A 22,379-nucleotide genomic window follows, 5' to 3' on the forward strand; every position below is an offset into this window, starting at 1 on the left:
GTCATAACTGCTTTAAACATCAATCCTCACTGAACAGGCCTGAGTGTGTATTGCTGTCTGTCATCTTATGTTGTTATCATTGTTGTATTGTTTATTAAGTGTAGGCTTGTATGTACAATGCTATGGAAAGGAATCTCTCAAGAAAGTTTAAAGTCTAAAAAGTTTAAAATCTAAGTCTAATGTTCGAGCAGTTATTATGAGCAGTTTCCATGCATTTGAAAGTCCCAATAGGTCTCTTGAGCCAGTGGCCTTCCCTCCTAACTGGAAGATAACTGTGTCTTTATGGAGGGGGCTCACTTGTAGCAGAAGGTGGGAGGATGTTGGAAAATCTTCATTAGGAAGGGGTCGCTCCTAAAGATATCCCAATTAGAGAGAAAGATCTGCCTGACCTCTTAGCTGTTTGCTAAAATGTGTGACAAAATGTATACTTGATTGTATACTTGTTTGTTCGATTGTTACAGATCTTTATGTATGATCTGGCAAAAAAAGCATTTAGTCATATGTTGAGACTGTATGAAAATCAGAGTCCAGGTCATAGATACTTTGCTGTATGAAAGTAAAAATACTTGGGACTTGGAATAATCATATATGAGTCTGATATGGTTCCACAAAAAGTCCAGTTACCTCATTAAAATCCTCAAAGCAACATCTCCTCGTTCTCTCTAATTGAAAAATCCAGAATCTATTAATATGCAAATATTCACTTCAAAAGTTAAACTGCGAGACACAAGTTGTCTTGTACTTCACTGAAAAGTCCATTCTCAGTGTACAGTATGTGCACTGAAGGCTTTAGGTTTCCACATCACAAATCCTGCTCGTAGGCCCGCTCCTTAAACTCAGATTTCCAATTTCCGAGCACAGAGAAACTTTCCCCCTTGAGCGGATGAATGTGAAAACAGTCTTCTAGTGTCAAACTCTGCACATACATCATTCTGCACAGTGAAGCTCAAACATCCAACTGAACTATGAACAAGCAAAACACATTTTTGAGTGGAGGGGGATATTTAAAGACTGATACCAATGTTCTTTCAGGTTGGTGCTTTCACATTTAGGTATTTCAGTCAAAGAAAAACAAATTACTAAATGCAACAATTTGGCAAAAAAGAAAAGGCTCTTTAAAACAGTTTTTAGACCTTCCTTTAGGGCAACCCGGGGTCATACAGCTGTTAAATGAATAAAAACAAGCCAAATTAATGAAACATGGGGAAAATATCCAAATTATCAGAGATTATCTGTAGAAGTGAGGGGTTGCTTGACCTCAGTATTTCTTACAGTGACCTGTAACTTACTTCAGCATTAACATTTTCACAAATGAAAGATGAGAAAAGCAGCATACTTCAGAAATCCAACGGGTGAAAATGCATCATGTGTCCAAACGCTACAGTAACATCAATGATAGTTTGAATTGAGCCTGTCACACGCTAGCTGCTACATAACTATCTTTATTTATATGTTGAAAATGCCATAAACTGCAGTTATGAGTTTGTTTGGTTTTTTTATTCCAAAATCTAAATCGCAGCACATGTTAAAGCCCCTTTTCTGTCTTTGATATTGTCCAACAACTTTATCAGTCTCACACAGCTATTTATAGTCAATGTTTTCTTGTTTTGGGGCAGTGGAAAAAATATTTCCTGTTTAAATATGCACCTCACGCTGTGTGTCTGAACATTTTAACATCTCGCTCCTGAGTTGTTTTGCCTTCAAGACGGATTAGCAGAGCGCCCTAGTAGCGGAATGGTTACTGCGCATGCCATATACAGTAACCGCATTGTCCCTGGCTCACTTCCAGCCAGTGACCTCTGTTGCATGTCATACTCATCTCCCATTCCCTGTCTATGTCAAAAAATGCCAACAAAAGAACAAAAAAAAACCCACATTAGCAGGCCAGTGATTTGAAAACAAGCACAAAGACCTCAATAAATAAGTTCAAGTCATTTGATGAAATCTGCTTGATTACAGTCATTCTTCTCCGCTGCCTCTTTGTTTTTATGAACGCCTTTTCAGAAGGCGCTGTATTTAGCAGCCATTCATCAGCACACTGCTTTCTCCTACTGTTCACTGCCGCACACATTTCCTTTTTATCAGGGAGAACTGTTGTGAACAGAGCTCAAATTTCTTTTGGATGGGGTCCTTACTCACTCAACCAAAGGCTAGCTAGCTAATTAGATCTCAAGCTACGTGCTGTGTTTGCCCTTGAGGAAGGCAGCATTGTAACACCAGGGAGTGAGCGCAGATTTTTGGGTGATGAAAGTGTGTTAACCTCTGTGAAAGTGTGTATCGCTTTGTACATGAATCCCGCCCTGCATGAATCCACATACTGTATGGTGTAGATGCTTGTACATGTGTGTGCACATTGAGACTATGTGCATGTGTGTGGGGCCAGAGCAGTCACCGTTCAGTTTTGGCATTGAGAATAAAATTTGGCGTTGAAAACAAAACCTGAACTAGAAAACAAAACATTGGCATTGAAACACTTGTACTGGAAAAAGTTGTACTGGCAGTGAAACAAGTATTGGCACTGAAAAACAGGGGCATTAAAAGATTACGATCTTACAATCTTATTGTATTTAGATATTTCATGATCTGTTTTTCAATGTCAATGTGTAGTTTTTTTCCTCATCTCTGTCTTTTTTCAGTGACATTTTTTTTTATGCAGTCAGTTTTTTTTTCCAGTGTCACTGGTTGTCACTGGTTTGTTTTTCAGTTTCAGTGAAAAACCTTCTTTCCAATCCTTGTGCCAGTCTTTGTTTCAGTGCCAATACAACTTTTGTTTCAACCTTGTACCTTGTGTTTCAATGTTTCCATGTTTCAGAGCCAAAATTTAACTGTCACTGTTCCAGCCCCGTATATGTATATTTGTCTGGGAAAACCATAACACACCATAACACATAAATATCTTTTGACAGTGATTTGTAAACATACAAATGAGGTTGTCCTGTTGATTGTTACTGATACTACTGATTAGAAAATGCTCCAATGGGTCATGCTGGAGTGCACCATTAAACAACCTATTTGGTCGTTTAACTTGGAGGACTTTTATGTTTGATGCAACATACGACCACCATATGTGTGATTGTGAAGGTTTTTTCTCCATAAACAAATTGTATAAATCCTAAAGAATACACTATCTCTGCTCACTGAAAGATTAATTGAGGATTAATGATGAGGGATTTATGAATGAAAATTTGATTTGTGGTTCAAAGACTGGCACAGACACTAATTATGAGGGGATACTTTGAATGGTCAGGGGTTAATGGTATGTTAGGGTTAAGTGTAATTAATGAATGCGGTTCAATGCAGAGAGGGACGCACAGATTTGTATATCGGGGAAACCAAACAATTATTAAGCAAACGCATGGCTCAACACAGGAGGGCCAACTCTGCAGGTCAAGACAGATAAGGGACACTCTTTAGAGAACAATAATGTGCATATTTTTGAAACAGAGGACAGCTTGTTTGAAAGGGGAGTGGAGGAGGCTATTAACATCACAGGCCTACCACACTACTCATCACCCACCCACAATGTGGTCCTATCATCCCTTCCCAGGAGATTTAACAACCATTCACATTTGGCCTCAAGTGACAACTCCAACTCCAACAACTGTCATTACAACAACCAACAATTAAAGAACCAAGTGGGGATCTGTAAATGTTAGTTTGTGTTTAATTCTGATGGAATTGGGTTTTATTAAGATTCCAGGTGGATATTAACTTATTTAAGGTTCTCTTCAAGCTGAAAAACTAATTTAGTGAACATTCAATTACCGTTAGTGAACAACCTGATGTGATTCGTGTACCAGATATTACTTACTGTATCCTTATTGTTCCACTTTTCCTTTTGCTTTTTCCTTATTTTTACCATGGTGCTGAGGAGGGCTAAACTGTCTGCATTTTACATATTACTACTTTGCATCACAGCAACTGTCATATTTTATTTTACCAATTAATACTCCCCATTGTAAATTCAAAAAGCTATCTCTCTCAAAAATTAGGAAAAACAAACAAGCAAACAAAAATAATTCATGAGTAAGAATTTGATCAAGGTATGGTACAAGTGAGTTACCTTGAATAATCTTTATTGGGCATCAAATGAAATGGAATAAATTGATTCCATCTTTTGACAGTGACGTATCAACAAATATTATAAAATGCAGCCTGCAAAAATGACCATTGTGTTAAATGAAAAGCAGTTTCAACAAAAACTGAACAAAAAGGAATTCAATGTTGCACTGTGAGGTGTCATTTAGTAAATCTCCTGTATGCCATTAGTTTGGATATTCTTTCTATAGTGAAATACTACCCTTCCAAGTCATGACTTAAGATCATGTTCCTACTTCCATTAGGAGCTGAACCAGAGAGGATGCTTATATCTCATATTTGCTGCTCGACAGCTCTGGTCCATATTTAACTCACTCTAGTGAGATGGAGCAGACCCTGCATGCACAAGAACTCATCTAGCAAAAGACTGTTTTTACTGATGGTTTACTGGACTTGTGGAAAAATGAGCAAAGACACTTAAAATCACACACTCAAGCCCTTCTGTAACTTAAAGATCATTCTCAATAATGGTCTCACTCTTCACTGAAATAACTACAACATAAATATGCACATTGTGTGTACCTTTAAGTGTTACAGTTAGATTATTTGTGGGATTTTTGTTTTTCCTGTCTGACTCCGATTGTGTTTCCTTCATCATCACTGATATATTCTTCCTGAGGCTAGTGTAGACTTTTGACACTGTTGATGATTTAATACACAGTATATTTCAATGCCATGACAGGAATTATTACATTTGACCAAAAGGCTGCAAGTTGTCTGAAGTTCCCTGGTAAATGGTTTAATGATACGGGTGGTTAAATGAGAAGAGTCTTAACCTTTATTTCATTAAAATATCGAGTTTGAATTCTGACCTGTCTAAGATTTTTTTGGGTGAACCAAACAATGTATTCTTTGGTTGAATCTAGTGAAACGTTGATAACAATTTAAATGAGCAAATTTTGAGTTTTATGTGAGTAAACTTTGAGGTCCACTTAAAAAAATACACTTAAAACTGGATCCATATAATTGTAGATTGGCTGCATGTGCAGGAAGCTACAAGTGGAAAGAATATGAAGTAATTTATATTACAGTGACATTTTGTGACATCCTCTCCCTGCTCTGTTGTTACATAAATTTGTTATACGATTACTGAGTTCTTTATCTTACCGGTGGACCTCTGTACTGGGGCAAACTGGGAGCCATAATAGGACTTCACTATTTTTCAAGTCTGTCTTAAAACACCAATCATCAATTTGACTAACTAAGACTGCTGAAGCCTCATAAACGTATCAGATGAACTTTTAAATATACTTTTTGCACAAATGACTATGTGGACATGCTGTGGATTTAGGCCCCCATCACTTACATTGAAAGCACATTTTAAGAGGATCTTTTAACAGCTAATATAAACAGGAGGAATGATTACAGCAAGAAAAACCTATTTCAGTGTTCAAATGGACACCTGACTGTTGTTTTAAGACATACTTGAACAATTGTGAACCTGTCCTTTAAGATAAAACAACTGAATATGAATTCATTCATTCTGTAATATAGCTTATTATATTCCTAATAGAATATAGAAAAGGGCTGTTTTAACTTTTTTAAAATATGTGTATTGAATACAAACAAAATTTTAACAAGAAAATGTATGAAACCTAATGAAACTATAGTGTACCGGCTATAGGTTAAACTGTGTGTTTATGATGTAATCAGGATCCATTCTAGAATCCCGACATAATGTGTGAGTCAGTTCACAGTTCTCACTTCACTGAACTAACCTGTTGAGGGGAACCAACAGCCAAAAAAAGTAGAGAAAAAGTTTTCATATAAAAAAATATAATCAAGATGAGTGACGAAGGCGGAATTTCACACAGCTCGAGCTCAGTGTATAATGAACTCCGTCTGACAGGAGAGTTTTGTGACGCAGTCATCAAAGTTGAGGATGTTGAATTTCAAATCCACAGGATCATCCTCTGTAACTGCAGCCCCTACTTTGGGTGAGTTGGTTAGCTGACATCAAGGGGGAAGCTTATGAATTTATATCATAAGTTTCTCCCTAAATAACAACAGCAAATTGAGAACAGTTACTGACATGAAGGCAGGAAACAACACAATCACAACCAGGAATGGCTTAAATTGATTTGCCAAGCCTTTGCGATGAAACAGGTGTTTCACAGAGTTTTGTAAAGCAGGACAGATAATAAAAATATATTTTAAAGGATGATTAGTACTGTTTCAAACATTTACCAAAGGTGCAAGTTTCCTTTTTAGTGTGCACATACTCAGCAGTAGTCACAGACATTGATTGAGGTGAAGGTTTTTGCTGTCAGTCTGTTGAAAAAAAGTTTCCATGTTATGATACTTTTGGTAGTTTTAATGTGACTTGATCATTAAGTGTGTTATATTGTTTTTTAAATATCATGAGAAAATCAACTTTAATGGTGGTTTGACAGCCCCAGAACAATCGCAGAAAACTAAAACTAAAATATGTATGTTTGAAGCTGTAAGTTTCATTTTGACTGCACATATTACTCAACTGTTAAGAATGTTGATTTATTGTATACTAATTGAATACAAAGTTTATCATAAAGTATTACAATCAATACGCGCTGTAGTATGGTAGTAATGTTCAATATACATAAAAATCTAAACAATGTTATACCTTTTTTTATTTGACTATTATAATAGTCTGATAACAATCCTGGACTTAGTGATAGTCAAGATAATGTGTAGCCATATCTTCCAAAGATTGATACACAAAAAAGAAAAAACAATATTTTTTCATTCCAGATGTCAGTTCAATTCATTAAATTGATTATGACTTTGGTGACATATTGGAAGGCTCATCAAGACCGACAATATATCCAGCAGATAGTAATTAGTGCCAAAGGAACACAGGATTAGCTCATCAGTTAACGAGTTTCATGTACATTCAGAAACTTGTATCTCATTTTTCACTGTAAATGTTCTGTCAGAATCTTTCCTTCCACTTTGTAAAAACTGTTTTAAGGAGTATATCATGACCTTTATATGATTGCTCAATGTGAAGGTGACAAGAAATGCTGAATAACATTTATTTTTAATCCTGTGCTGTGTCTCTATGTGCTGAATCTCAGAGCCCTCTTCAGACGCTGGTCGACCCCAGAAAAAAAGGTCTTCTCCATACCTGGCGTGTCTCCTTACATGATGCAGCTCATCATTGAGTTTGCATACATAGGCTATGTTTCTGTGACAGAGGAGAACGCACAGGAACTGCTGCTGGCAGCTGATCAGCTCAATATAATGGCGATTGTACAAACCTGCTGCACCTTCCTGGGGGAGCAGCTCTGCCCGAAGAACTGCATCGCCATCTGGCAGTTCTCAAAATTCTTCTACCCCTTTGATCTGCAGCGCAAGGCCTACCGCTATATCATGGATCACTTTGAAGACGTTGTTTCCTCTGATGAGTTCTTGCAGCTCACAGTGCAGGAGCTCACTAACATCATTGAGAGAGACGACCTCAGTGTGAAAAATGAGAGCGCTGTGTACGAGGCCGTCCTTTACTGGATCGCCCACGCACCTGAAGAACGAGGAGGACACATCACTGTGCTCTTGCCCAAGGTAAGTGAAAGATGGACAACCACTGTCCTGTCATTATGTTCAAGGTTAGATGTGCAATGTTGTAAAACCTCTTTTTTCAAGTTTAAGTTGAGTCTAGTTCCAGATGAGATTAATTTAAGGCCGGAAATTTGATTCAAACTCAAGACTAGAACACACTGAATCCAGGCAGTAAACACTGTTCTTGCCTCTTCAAATGTAAAGCAAAATAATGCATAAGTATATTATGTAGAGACAAGGGTGGTCGTGTCCATTCTGTTCTTGTTATCCATTCTTATGATCTTTTTATTAAAAAATCAATGATAAATTAAACTTAATCTCTGGCAAGCATTACATAAGAAATAGCCTTCCAGTCTTGTCCTTTAAAGATGAAATTTGAGTTGTCAATATTTTTTAAAGATTTTGGTCTGCAGGATAAATGGCTGAAACCAGGATATAAACTGTCCATTCAAATGGTGATAAATGCTAAACATCAAGTTAAGTGAACAGCTCTAGTCCAATAAGTTAAATTCACAGATTTTGTCTTCTTGTCCCTGCGAAGGTCCGGCTGGCCCTGTTGGGTGTAGACTACATCAAGATGAATGTGATGTCCAGTGAACTGGTGAAGAGCAACAGTGAGTGCCTGCCCATGGTCGCAGATGCCACTCAAATCATGTGTCACATCATGACAAACAGACCTGCTGTGTCTGGTTTCTGCAACCCACCTGCCCGTCCACGCCTACCTTCTTCCATCCTCTTGGCCATTGGAGGCTGGAGTGGTGGCGACCCAACCAACGGCATTGAGGCATATGACATCCGTGCTGACCGTTGGATCAACGTGACAAACAATCTGGAGCGTCCTCGCGCTTATCATGGGGCTATCTTCCTCGATGGGTATGTCTATTGTGTTGGTGGCTTCGACAGGGTGGAGCATTTCAACAGTGTGCGCAGGTTTGACCTGACCACACACACCTGGCATGAAATGGCACCCATGTACTTCCGCCGCTGCTATGTGAGCGTGACTGTGCTGAATGGTTGCATCTATGCCATGGGAGGGTTTGACGGACATGCACGACTCAGCACTGCAGAGCGCTACAACCCCAAGACCAACCAATGGAGTCTTATTGCACCCATGCATGAGCATAGGAGTGACGCCAGCTGCACAGCACTCCAGGACAGGGTGGGTGGAGCTAAAGAACAGCTAGGGATCCCTCCTGTCTGAGAAACAATCGACCTCGAAAACCATAAAACTAACTAGATAGGCTAGAAACCAGGTTGAAGCCACAAAAATCTAAATATTACTATGATGCTATACAGTATAAGCTTCTACAGCCTAATCGATATTGGATTTTTGAGGTTGACACAATATTTGGGAGTTAAAAAAATCATAAAAGTAAATCAGCAGATAATATTTTTTTTTAAATGAATGCATACTAAAGGAACAAAAGTTAAATCTAAGTGTGTGTTTGTTGTTAAATAATTGTGACCAAGATACATGATGTACTGGGCAGGACATTTTATAGCTGAAAAAATAAATTTAAACTATGTAATTGTGATACAATTTTCTGTGGCATTGCCATATTGCAATTTGTTAATGTCTCTCGTTTTCTCTCCAGGTTTACATTTGTGGTGGTTTCAACGGGACTGAGTGCCTGCCAACAGCTGAATATTACAGCCCAGAGACCAATCAGTGGACAATGATCACCCCCATGAACATCCGGCGCAGTGGAATTGGAGTCATTGCGTATGCAGACCATGTCTATGCAGTAAGTCTGAAGAAACACTGCTGACACTCACTTAACACATAAACGTGTGAAGGGATTTGATCAGCAACAGTTTTAAGCTGGTTGGACGGACATATTGGTCTGCCAACTTTAACCTTTTTAATTATGAATTATACTGTATATCCTGACCAAAAGTGTTTTCTAACACTTTTCATCTATTAATTTAATTGATTTGTGATTTGTCTGATAACAGTATGTGTAATTTAATGGCACAAATGGGAATGTACCTCAAAGAAATGTACAAGAAAACACATGTTTAGGGGAAAAAACACAGTACTTGCTTATTAGCACTAAACATAAATCAAAAATATTCAACAAATTGAAGTTTTTACCTGATTATGTGACACCTAACTTACTCAAAAACCACAAATGTAAACCTCAGTCACCAAAGTCATTAGGATACATCATCTATGCACCATGAATGTCTGTACTGAATTTCATGGCAATCCACCAATAGACCAACATCGCCAACCGAGCTGCTCCACTAGGATGGCCAAAAATATCACTCAGTATTAAATGGCTACATTTATATTTCACTTTTAGCCAAAGCACTTTACAATGTTTCTGCTGCTCATTCACCCATTAGCACTCACATTTACCAACATACTCAAACACAGATGGCAGCCAGGTGTTGGTGCAACCACCAGGAACATTTTGTTGTTCAGTATCTTGAGGGCAGTGTTGAGTGATTGGTTTCAACTCTAAACATTTGACTCATCATTCTACTTTTTCTCCCATAGGTTGGTGGCTTTGATGGAAACAACCGTCTCCGCAGTGCAGAGGCCTACAACCCCCGGACCAACACCTGGAACACAGTTGCCTCCATGGTGACCCCCCGCAGCAACTTTGGCATTGAAGTAGTCGACGACCGAATCATTGCTATCGGGGGCTTCAATGGCTTCACCACCACATATAATGTAGAGTACTACGACGCTACAACTGATGAGTGGTTTGAGGCCTGTGACATGGAGATCTTCCGCAGTGCTCTCAGCTGCTGTGTGGTGTCAGGACTCCCCAACATGGCCGAGTATGTTATTAATCGTGATGACCTGCCGTTCCTCAATTTGGAGGACGACACGGTGGATTCAGGAGACTCCATCTAACGACCAGACAGCTTTTAGTACAGTCCTGCCCTGTGCTACCATCCACCCTGGCATGACTGTAACATAAACTAATGAAATAAAACATTTTGTGCATCAATCTGCTGTTATTCCCATGATGAATTTGAGTTTGTGTGGGCTATTGTAAGCTTTATATAGACGATATACGCATAATTCTGCATCACTGACTGACAGAGAGACAAAAATCAGTGTTCAGGAGTTAAATAAGGGAAAGGGAAGCCCTGAAGAGAGAGATATGAACAGGAAAATGACAGAAAGATTCAGTTAGTGTATACTGTGCTGTTACATGACTTTCGTGCTGATGTCAAGGACTGCATGTTCCACAATCTCCTTCAACTAAATTTGGACAAAACTGGGATTATTCAGGGGGAAGAAAAGCTTGAATGACTTCAGTCTGTCCTCTGTTTTGCCGCATGCACTCCCCGCCTCTATCTGTCTCTCTCCCTCTCTCTCTTAATCTCTCTCTTCCTCTCTTTCCCTCCTCTCTACTGTCTCTTTTTGTCTTCCTCTTTATCTCAAAGACAAAGCGTTGGTTGCTCACTTTTGGGCAGAGTCACCTTGAGACAAAGAGTGCCGTGTGTTGTCTGTGTATTTGGGTTCATCTGCATATGAATGTATACTATGAGTGTGTACATACTGTACATGTTTTTATGACTGTTTTTATATCAGGGGAGGGGAATAAACAAATGCCCTCCCTCAAAGCAGGGGATCAGATGGAGTGGACTCAGATTTCTGGCTTCTGTATTACAATTTAAAATGGAAAAAGAGCAAGTAAAATAAATTAGTCACTTACTGTTTACAACACTCATTGGTTTCAGTGGCTTCCTCTGAGAATATTTCTAAGTGCTTTCTCTTTATCAAAAAGTCTCATCTGCAGTAAAATTCTGTTTATTGATGGCTGCTTTTAGGCTTTGTGAGTTTATTCATGATTTTAACATTTACAGAAATGTTTAAATTGGTTAAATTGGCAGGAAAGACGAGGCTAATAGTAAAAAAAAAATGTAAAAACACAACTGAAAACTTTAGTCTTGAATCAAGCGTATATGCTTTCTTGTATTTTAGATTTAGATTTTAGACTACTTATTGCCCTTTTAATTTATATTTTTTATTTAATCATTACACAGCAAATGTAAAAAAGAAATACCCAGCTGTTATGCATGGAGCCAGAGGTGGTCCTGTTTTTATTGGCTTTGGCCAGAGGAAGTGCAGTTCTCTACATTTGGGATCACTTGAAAATAATCTCTGAATAGTTCACATTTGCAAAAATGTTGTATTCTATGTGTAGATGATTCTGTAAAATCCCAGATTACATTATTTCTTCTTTTTCAACATCTGATGCCAATGTTTTAAAATATTCTGACTTTCTACAGAATCTGCACATTACAACTATGGTATGGTTAAGGTAAGGAAAAGACTAGAGTTAAGGTATACCAAGGTTAGGCAACTAAAACGCTACGGTGAGGGAAAGATTGTGTCTACAGCTGATGAAAAGGCAACATTTAATTGCAAGTCTGTGATGATACGCTTGGGTCTCCTGCATGTAAGTCATCATGACATACACTACTGCTACTCTGCTGTGATCTTGTGAATGCCTTTACTGGCAACTTGACTGCATGCTTTCATTCAGTGTTGATGTTAAAAATTGAGTAAATGTATTTTTCAGGTCCTTTTCATACATGTTGCGAACATGTAAAATCAGCAGAGCGTTCCCAGACTGCAAAACATGTCTCAAAGGGGCTTGTGTGTATGCCTGCGCATGTGTGTGTTTTTAGAAGTATGAAGAAAGGTTGGGGGATCTTACACAAATACGGGCTGACAATCCCAACTGTTACACCGCCCACACACACACTCACACACACATTGGGGAGGAGCTCTGACATGCACAAAGCACAGAGGTTTTTAAAAAATTATTAGCTAAAGTTGCTCGGCTGATGGTCGATGTTCTAAAAGCACTGTGCAATACAACTTTAATAGCACTGGCAACAGGGTACACGCACACACACACACACACACACACACACACACACACACACACACACACACACACACACACACACACACACACACACACACACACACACACACACACACACACACACACACACACACACACACATACAGAGAGCCATTTTGTCTTCCCTTATTTGCAATGTCTGGTTTCTCTGTCTTCTCCACTTTCTGTCTCCGTTTCTCTTTCGTCTGTCTGCCTCCTCAGTAGCCGAGGGCTAACATTAAAATACAGCCTCTTGCTCATAAAACCAGAGAAAAACACACAAACAAGTTATTGTTCTGTGTGAGCGACTGTCAGCAAACTGACAAACGACTCATAATTAGTGCAACACCAGCACAGTTAGTCAATGACATCAAAGCCTGTGTGTGTGTGTGTGTGTGTGTGTGTGTGTGTGTGTGTGTGTGTGTGTGTGTGTGTGTGTGTGTGTGTGTATATACAGTATGCATGTGCACATGAGTAGGTGTATGTTTGCTTGTGTGTGTCCTACATATTGTGTGATCTGATATATCAAACAAAACAGACACTTAATGTTTCAGTATGTGCCCTGTATGTGTGTGTGTGTGTGTGTGTGTGTGTGTGTGTGTGTGTGTGTGTGTGTGTGTGTGTGTGTGTGTGTGTGTGTGTGTGTGTGTGTGTGTGTGTGTGTGTGTGTGTGTATGTGTAGCGCCTGAGGGCTTTGTTCTGTAGTGGTGCAATAAAAGACACATTAGAGAAAGAGAGAGATTACAGAAAAAAAACATTATCAGCCATAAATGCTGTTTTTTTTTTATTCTCACACAGAAAAAACAATACATCTGTGTGGGTGTGAGAAGCAACACAGCAGGGTTTCACATGACGCACCGTCCTGGAAATACTGCAAATGCAACAATGTACACCAATATAAATTCTTGAGGAACATCTCACACTGCTTGTCGTAATGTATGAGGCGAGAGAAGCAGGCATTTTTACAGCCTCAAGTGTCCTGTCAGAGCGGTGACACTGTTGGTCGTATCAGAAGTGAAAATAAATATCAGAAGATGTCTATAAAGAAGAGAGAAGAGTCTGAGGGATGAACAAAGATAGAAGACGGGGGTTGAGAGGAGCATGGTGGCTTAAAGATAAGGGAGAGGATGAAGTGTGTGTGTGTGTGTGTGTGTGTGTGTGTGTGTGTGTGTGTGTGTGTGTGTGTGTGTGTGTGTGTGTGTGTGTGTGTGTGTGTGTGTGTGTGTGTGTGTAGTGAATAAGGGCTGGAATCAATTTCTCCTGTCATGCTTAACACCTGTCTGTGTGTGGGGCGGGTGCGAGTATGTTTGTGTGTGTTTTAGAGGTGATGAACAGACAATAGCTCCGCAATTGGAAAGAATTCAATTTATACCCAATCTATCCTCTGTCTCTCTCTCACACATACACAAACACTCCATAAGAGACAGCTCCTATACTCCGTCTTGACCTCTGGATGACCCCTGTTTGTTTCCTCTTACCTGTTCTGTCAGTCATATGCGATCAGACTTACAATGCCGCTCTGCTTTAGCGCACATGGTTACTGCCTTGTTCGCCGTCCCGCAGGTACCTTGGCGGATGAGTTTTTCTCCCAAGTGTGTTGTGAAAAATTACAGAGCGAGCAGAGATGATTACTGAGGAGTTTTTCAATAAGGGCAGACTTCAGTTTGAGGATGAGGATCATCACAGAGAGATGAGAATGCAGAGACCGTCAATGCCCTTCAAAGAGAATTCTGGTTTATAACAACTTGGATGTTATTTTGGTTGATGTGACTATCATTTGTTGAGATCTGGGCAAGAAGCAACATCATTAACAGCAAGCAGCCGAACAGCCAAGCTTATTTAAACCAAACTAAGCAACAAAACACTTTATTTCTAAATACTTTTAAAGATTACCCTTATTGGCATTTTTTTATCTGGTACCTTAATCGTTTGTCAGTGCGTTAAAAAAATTAAACAAAACACCATCACAAATATGACTGTCTCCTGATCCAACACCACTATGGTGAGATTTGTAGATTAAGATAATCAATAACTTGGTTAGGGTTGAATACAAAGCACAGCTTACGTTAAAAAAGTTATTCTAAGGAGAGGGACACTTCATGCTTATCATCATGGTCAAATGAATTCCTTCTTGACAGCTTGTCACTGTAAACTAGTGGTCTAAGATGCGCACCATGATTTGTGACTGATTTGAATCTGGCATGGATATTTGTTGCATCTTTCTCTCCCCACATTTCCTGTCTGCCTCTCAACTGTCAAATAAAGGATAACTACTTTGTTTTTTGGCCACTTGGGAGCAACAGAAACAAGTTTTGAACATATCATCACCTTTTACTGTAAGTTGGTGTGGCGAACTAGTCAGCAAGCAGTTGCTTAAATACATATTCACTAGTTAGGGAACAACATTATAAATCATTTGGAGTTGTTTTCCTTGCCAACTGGCGATAGTCCAGTATTCACTCTCTTTGAGCTCTGTTTTTGGTCTCTATATCAACTCCTGAGGGAAATATCTGGCTCTTTAGCTGCTAAATGCTGTACTATATTAATTGATAGCTGTCTTTGCAGATTGGTGCTGAGCGGGTAATGTACAGTGGATTTTAGAGCATTTGTGCTGAGAACAGCTGCCTGCAACACACAACAATAATTTTCTGTAGGTTCATTCCTGAAAGTAATGTCTTTCATATTGTATAAATAAAAATAAAAATCTTATTGTACAGTATCTACTTTAAAGTCATGCTCTCATTCATTCATCCCAAACTGCTCCCTGTGAGGTTTTGGACCACCCTGGTCACTGAACCAACCATATCTTGCCATATTTGTGCTCAGAATAACATTTCAGATGGGCTCACTCTCAGTTTTACCTCCAAATAAAGTTATTTAGAAAATCTGTTGGCTTGCTGTCTTCTTTTACAAAAGCATGTGAGTGTTATTGTTGTATGTACGCTGTATGACTGCAGGAAAGGTGGCTGCAGGCCTGTCCTCTTTCACCAGCTCTCTCTCAGTAGACATGTAACCAGGGAGAGACTCCTCTATTCAGGCCTCTATTCAAGCCTCCCCTGACAACCCAGGAGGTCAAACCACTGTCACTCACATTGATATGGAGAGAAAGACAGACAGACAGAGAGCGAGAGAAAGAGGGAGATAGAGAGAAAGAGAGAGAGGGAAAGAGAGAGAGATCAGTAGAGAAAGAGGGAGAATGAAAAGAAAGGGCACATACAGACAGAAAGTGGTAGGAGAAGAGATGAGAATCCAAATGAATCTTCTTCACCCAACGGACAGACTGTCAAGCTCTGTGTGTTCGTGAGAGAGAGTGTATGTGTGTGTGTGTGTGTGTGTGTGTGTGTGTGTGTGTGTGTGTGCATGCGTGTATGTGAGTGTGTGTGTCTTACCTGCTAATTGAAATGCGATGAGGTGTGAAACACCCCTTTAAAAGACCTATCACCATGTGTGAAGCTAAATGTGCGTTGGGTGTGTGTGGGAGGATGGTGGGGGAGTGGTGGTACATGTACATGCATGTGTGTGCCATGCATATCAACATCCATTGACCATAAATACAATAATGTGTGTGTGTGTGTGTGTGTGTGTGTGTGTGTGTGTGTTTGCGATGTGTGAGTGGGGATGTACCTATTAGTATGCAGTATGTTTGTAGCAATGCATGTATGCTGGCAATGTGAGCACACAAATGCAACATAAACAAGTATGTGTGTGTGTGTGTGTGTGTGTGTGTGTGTGTGTGTGTGAATGTGATCGTATATGTGTGTATATAATTTCATTTTGCTGTCTCAGCCTCTTGTTAAGGAGCCATTTAGAGCTCAGGTTGAGTTTCCTGACACTTCTTTCCTCCTCACTGCCTCTCTGACTTCCACCATCTTTTCTCCATCGCTGTCTCATTATCTCTGTCTGTCTTCTTTCCTCTCATCTTTTATTCTTGCTCTCTCCTCTCTTCCTGTGCGTGTTAGCTTACTCCCGTGCACCACTGTCTTTAACCAGTTAATCAGTGCTTCATAAGATGAGTAAAATGTTTTCATAAAATAAAGTTGGAAATAGACCTGAAATCTGCCTTTAGAGACACAGCTATAGAATGAGTTATTGGTTAATTGTTATATATAAATAATTATTAAATGAATATTAGCAGAATTACACCAGCTAGTGCAGATTTTGATTGTTTCACTCAACACTGGGAATATTTTGGGTAATAACGAAAAAACAGTTTTGCTTTGGTAATTGCTGATATTCAGTTGGAGCACATTCCTCTGAGAGGGTGAACTGCAGATGTGTTTGTGTGTTCATGTGTGTATGTGCTATTAACTAAATAAATGTTTGTGTACGGTACATGTGAGTGTATCCATCACACACTGCCTTTGTGTTGTTGGTGTTTGCACACACACATTTACACACACATTTACACACACATTTACACACACACACACACACACACACACACACACACACACACACACACACACACACACACACACACACACACACACACACACACACACACACACACACACACACACATCAGGCATAAATATCATTTTTTCTGTTTATTTTATTTAAATGTACATACAGATTGTTTTTTTCAGAGAGGTAAACATGTCCAGTGTTACTGAACAGCACAAATTACAAACAGTTCAACTGAAAGACATGACATACAGTTTTAATCTTTCATGTTTTGACCTCTATACTTAAAATGAAATAGTCATCCAAGGCTTTATAATAAAATCTGTAATTATGCACACACAGACCTGTTGTCATATCTTCTGCATTTGTCATCCTTCAATTCTAAATAATTATTTTTACACTGGAAATATAATCTCACACAGCCAAAGTCTATTTAATGAAGCTCATGAAGGTCTGCATAAACATGAACATTGGATTGAAAAGGTCAAAGTCACACAGTAGACAGAATGAACTCTCATCCTATATTAAATCAGCAAAAGCAGATAGAACTCTGTTTATATCCAATGTAAAAATAACCCAAGGTAAAGTCCTCCAAATTTAATGACAAAATACATTTTTTGTAATTGTTCTCCAGAGCAACAATTACACACATAGAGTACAAGTCAAAGGTTTGGACACACTTCCCATTCTAGGAAAGTGTGATTAGTAAACTGCTAGGTGTCACTAAGTCCTATGCACAGGACCTTTAACTGAGGCAAACTCATAACTACATGTTGACCACAATAAGCTATGAAAGAGTTTTAAAAGATTGAGAATTGAATCATCCTGATCCATTGGGTAATCTTTCTTAGGTATTCCTACAAAGTGTACTCAAATCTGCCCTTCCCGTCCAGGCAGACTGGGTAGATCATACAGGACTTTTCCCATTCCGTTACACCTCAGCATGTGGTATCAGATATGAATGAAAAATAGACAAATCACCAAGGAGCATCTGAGAGCCATTTCACTGTGGGATGAGCTTTCAGTTCTTGCCCACAAGGGATCTTACAGGTGTGAAGGCAGTTTTTAGTCAGTGATTGTAAAATCAAAGATTGCTTGGGGACATGATTCTTACTCATAAAAGTGAAGGAAAGAATATTTTCCAGACACATAATGAAACAGTGATTTCTATTGACTATGGCTCCTCATAGACTCGTTCATCTTATCTTTATATGTGAGACTTGTCTTACTCCAAATTATTTTCTAGGTCAAGTCAAATATATAGGATTGTCTGATAAGTTACGGTGCTCGATGTGCAGGTTTGAGTTTCATTGGCTTCTTGCTTTATGAATGATTTAAGGTTAAAACTACAAAGGGACAGCATATGAACTATTTAAACATATCACCTGCTGAAGGCTAGAAGGTCAAGCATCATGGGAAACAGGAATTAGCATATTTTAATGCTTCTGGGTGATAAATAAAATATTCTCCATGTGTGACGTTTTTCTTATTTTCTCTGTCTTTCTTGTCTTATCACATACAGATGAAGTCCATTTTATATTTAATTGGTTAATACTCATCACTGTAGATATTGTAGTTTTGGGATGGCTGAGTTTTTTTCCCCTGACTTGACAGTATGGTATCAAATGTGACGCCTCTCATAAAATAGTCATGTGTCAAAGATCCATTTCATACAAATATATGAGGTCGTATTATGATATTTTAAATTTTTACCAAATAATAAATCAAATGAGATGTTATAACCTGCATTGCAGCAACATTTTTTTTCGGGATCCACATCAACGAGCTCCATTATACAAAGCATATTGCTCAGTTTTGTAGAATCAGTTTGTTCCCACTGAAGTACCCGACCATACTGTCAGAAAACAGATAAGAGGCAATAACACAGAAGTCTGAATCACTTTTTTTTAAAGGGGCACTCAACTAATTTTACACATGTTAGTTATTGTTTTACTTTCCTAATTTCAACAAATCAGCTTGTTTTATTTTTTTGTATTATATATTTTCTTTTCTTTTTTTATGTGCAAATAAACTAAACTAAACTACACCTTTGAAAACAGTTGCACTGTATAATCTCTTTTGTGGCTCTGGTGGGAGTCTTCCAAAACCTGGAAAAATAACCCTGATGATGCCATCAATCATAAGATGCTATTGAGTTACATTATGGAAAATGGTAGGATTCAGTGTTTTTGGAATCCATAATTTATTATGTAAGTGCAAATACTATCACTGAACAATTTCCCATTTGAATTTTGATCTTATCTTTGTGTTTTACCAATTATTGTTTACTCTCTCCAGTGATTCACAGCTTGCCCTCCTTAACTTGTTTGATTGGCACACCGTCTATAAAATGATCAAGCATTGGTTTCACATTCCAAAAAACAAATCTTCAAGAACATTTAAAGCAAATATTGTGCGACTCATCCACCCACCCACTGATTTTACTTCACAGTTTAAGCAGCAGTAGGTGTAAACATGTATCCTACTGTTTGTGTAGATACAACTCTGTGTTCACACATTTCTTCCATTATTTTCTCTCCATATTTTCTCTTTGATTAAACCAGCTGTGATGCTACGTCTGTTGCCGTGGATCCATAGTGATACTGACTGATGTAATGTGATGTAGAGTATAACACAAAGTAAAATAATGCTGGTATGGATTTCATAGATGTTTGCACAACACACACACACACACACACACACACACACACACACACACACACACACACACACACACACACACACACACACACACACACACACACACATTGACAGTAGCTATTACACTTAGGAAGCCTTTTTCAGGTCCAGTGAATGTTAGAATTAGTATCATTAGTGGACCAAAGGCAATACAAGGAAATCAATATCTTTAGTAGCAATAGGAGAAAATCAATCACCTTATTATAGAAGGTCATTTGTCTTTAGAAGTAAAGTACTGGCAGATGGTAGCCAATCACAGTCAATGGGATGCTGATAGTAATCTAAGTTACGGTGTTATTGAGAAGCTTTTGAATGAGAATCAATGGGTGATATGATATGTGATGGGTGAGTCATGCTGAATTTACTCTGGAACTTAAGCTAATGTGATGTGATTTTTTTCTGATAAAGCCTGGGTGGGTTAAACTTAGTAAACTTGTTATAATGACTATACTGTCTAATATCAACATGAAACCAAGTTTACACAATAACAACACAGACATGAGTGTTTAACAAACCTTTAAAATGATTTGTCTTACACATGCTCATTTTTAATCATCTGTTTATTGTACTAAAATATTTGAAACACTGCAAAATGCTCTTGTTCCAACCAATATTTCCAAACCATTTACAGTGATTTTTGCTGTTACCTTTCACATTAATTTATGTTACATTGCAAAAGATCTTCATTTAATTACTGAGTGTGCGCTGTATTATACTGGAAATAAGTTTAAACTCCTTAAAGGAAACTTTGTATTTTTCTTCCTGGAACCTTTTTTCCCATATTTCTGTGTCTAAGTGACTAATGGGGAGAACAGTTTTTGAAATTGGCCCAGTTTTTAGCTAGAGCACTGCAGCCAGCAGCCACAAAATAGCATCAATGTACATTCACTAAAAGTGCTTTTCATGCCATTGACAACTATAAATAGTGTCTGACAACATTATGGACAGGACAATGCAGAGGAATAAGACAACTTTCTTTACCTTTCTTATGATCCAGTCTGTTTGTTATTGTATTTAACCAATTCTCTCTCAAGGTGAAGTCTCATTCTTCATTCCTCTATATGGTCTTCCCATAATTTGGTCAGACACTTACATTAACAATCTGAGTCTGTAATTGACATAAACAGCAAACGTTTAGTGGATGTATATTGACGGAGCGCTATTGTCCCAAAGGATTACTTTTCAGTCTGTAACGTGTCTGCAGGCTGAAGCACTCTTGCTCAATAGATGGACCAATTTCAAAAACTGTTGTCCCCATTAGTCACTTAGACACAAAAAGATGGGAAAATAGAATCCAGGTTGAAAATTACCTAAGTTTCCCTTTAATCTGTAGGTTGGATCAAGGAAATACTGAACTGCATCAGGGTTGAGAAAATTAGATAATCTGTAGCGGCTCTCTAAAATGTCTTTTATGCATGATCACATAAAATCTCCTCACTTCTACACAATGCTGATGATGGCTATTTGTTTTGCTTCTTGTTTGGATTTTTTTGGGGTCCTGTGTCCTAAAACTTAGATTGTGCATGTGTGCTGCTTTATTTAACTTTTTTTAAGTGTTACAAATTAAAAATGTCACCAATAAAACCCCAGCTTGATTCTAATATACAGGTTTCAAATAATAGTCCTACTCTTGGGTGGTGGGCTGGATACAGAGACTATTTGTCGCAATTAGCTTTAAACAAATATCTCCTGAATTTTCATACTAAAACCTTTTGATTCTGAGCCAGATTTTGTTTTGGGAAAACAAGCTGTATAGTTTAGTTTATAGTTGAAATTACAATAAATCAAGACAAACTATACCTGCAAACAGCTGAAGTCTCCAGTATTTCCTTTTTTTCCTATAGTCTAATTGATTAAACCAGACTTCCACTTCAATAAAACATGCACACACTTAATTAAATTGAAAGTTGGCTTCAATTGGTTTGTGTGCACATGTGCTGCTCACTGCAGCTTGTGACATTTTGTAAGCCATGTGCCTCATACACATATGCTGCATTATATATGGACAAATGTGCCTCCTACCCATATGCTATATCATATGCTATGCCATTTAATATCAGCATTTGTTTTGTCTTCTCCAAACAAAATATTGTAATATTAGCTCTAGCTGTTACATAGTGATTATTGCAAAGGGACTTTTCTAATTGCCTCATGTAGTTTTATTGTAAGTATTAGTTTTATTGTTATTGCAGATCACTGATTGCTAATGAAAATAGTACAGACATCATATGTTTTTATCAACTGGTTGTACCTTGGGAGCAACATTTATTACACTGTAGAAATAGCTTGTCATTAAGTTTATTGCATTTGGTTATTGTTAACATTTTTTATTGATTGTTTCCAAAGTAGCTTCTCATGTCCACAGTAATAACTAAATATACCTTTTAAAATATTCAAAATATTCAAATGATTTAATTTATCTGAGCAACAAAGCAAATCCTAACGTGTTACCGCTTGTACACATACACACGCAGTGTGTTGCAATGTTGTCAAGGTTAAAGACATTGCCCTGACATCAGCTTCCCTGTTCACGTATGGAGCTGAACGCAAGCAATTAAAGTGACACACACACACACACACACACACACACACACACACACACACACTCACACACACACACACACTCACACACACACACTCACACACGCACACACACACACACACACACACACAGTCACTTGGAGATTTTGACCTCTGCACAGTTGCCACAGGGTAGAACAAAAGAGAGAGAGAGAGAGAGAGAGAGAGAGAGAGAGAGAGAGA

The 22,379-nt window shown here is 38.3% G+C and overlaps 1 protein-coding gene across 1 annotated transcript; it reads left to right on the forward strand.

Moving 5' to 3' along the window:
• The first annotated feature begins 5,907 nt into the window (after window positions 1-5,907).
• Window positions 5,908-10,501, forward strand: LOC133995907 (kelch-like protein 10). The gene is made up of 5 exons (XM_062435419.1): window positions 5,908-6,035; window positions 7,155-7,638; window positions 8,177-8,794; window positions 9,231-9,380; window positions 10,139-10,501. Exons 2-5 carry the CDS (start codon window positions 7,222-7,224, stop codon window positions 10,499-10,501), a joined length of 1,548 nt encoding a protein of 515 aa, XP_062291403.1. The 5' UTR covers window positions 5,908-6,035; window positions 7,155-7,221.
• Window positions 10,502-22,379: the final 11,878 nt, after the last annotated feature.

The sequence above is a fragment of the Scomber scombrus genome, chromosome 16 (genome assembly GCF_963691925.1).
Source record: "Scomber scombrus chromosome 16, fScoSco1.1, whole genome shotgun sequence".
NCBI lineage: Eukaryota > Metazoa > Chordata > Actinopteri > Scombriformes > Scombridae > Scomber > Scomber scombrus.

Excerpts from the sequence above, each read along its gene's own strand:
- LOC133995907 (XM_062435419.1), top strand. The coding sequence starts at position 7,222 with ATGATGCAGCTCATCATTGAGTTTGCATACATAGGCTATGTTTCTGTG. Across the intron at positions 7,639-8,176 it reads TCACTGTGCTCTTGCCCAAG|GTCCGGCTGGCCCTGTTGGG; the intron begins GTAAGTGAAAGA and ends GTCCCTGCGAAG. Across the intron at positions 8,795-9,230 it reads GCACAGCACTCCAGGACAGG|GTTTACATTTGTGGTGGTTT; the intron begins GTGGGTGGAGCT and ends TTTTCTCTCCAG.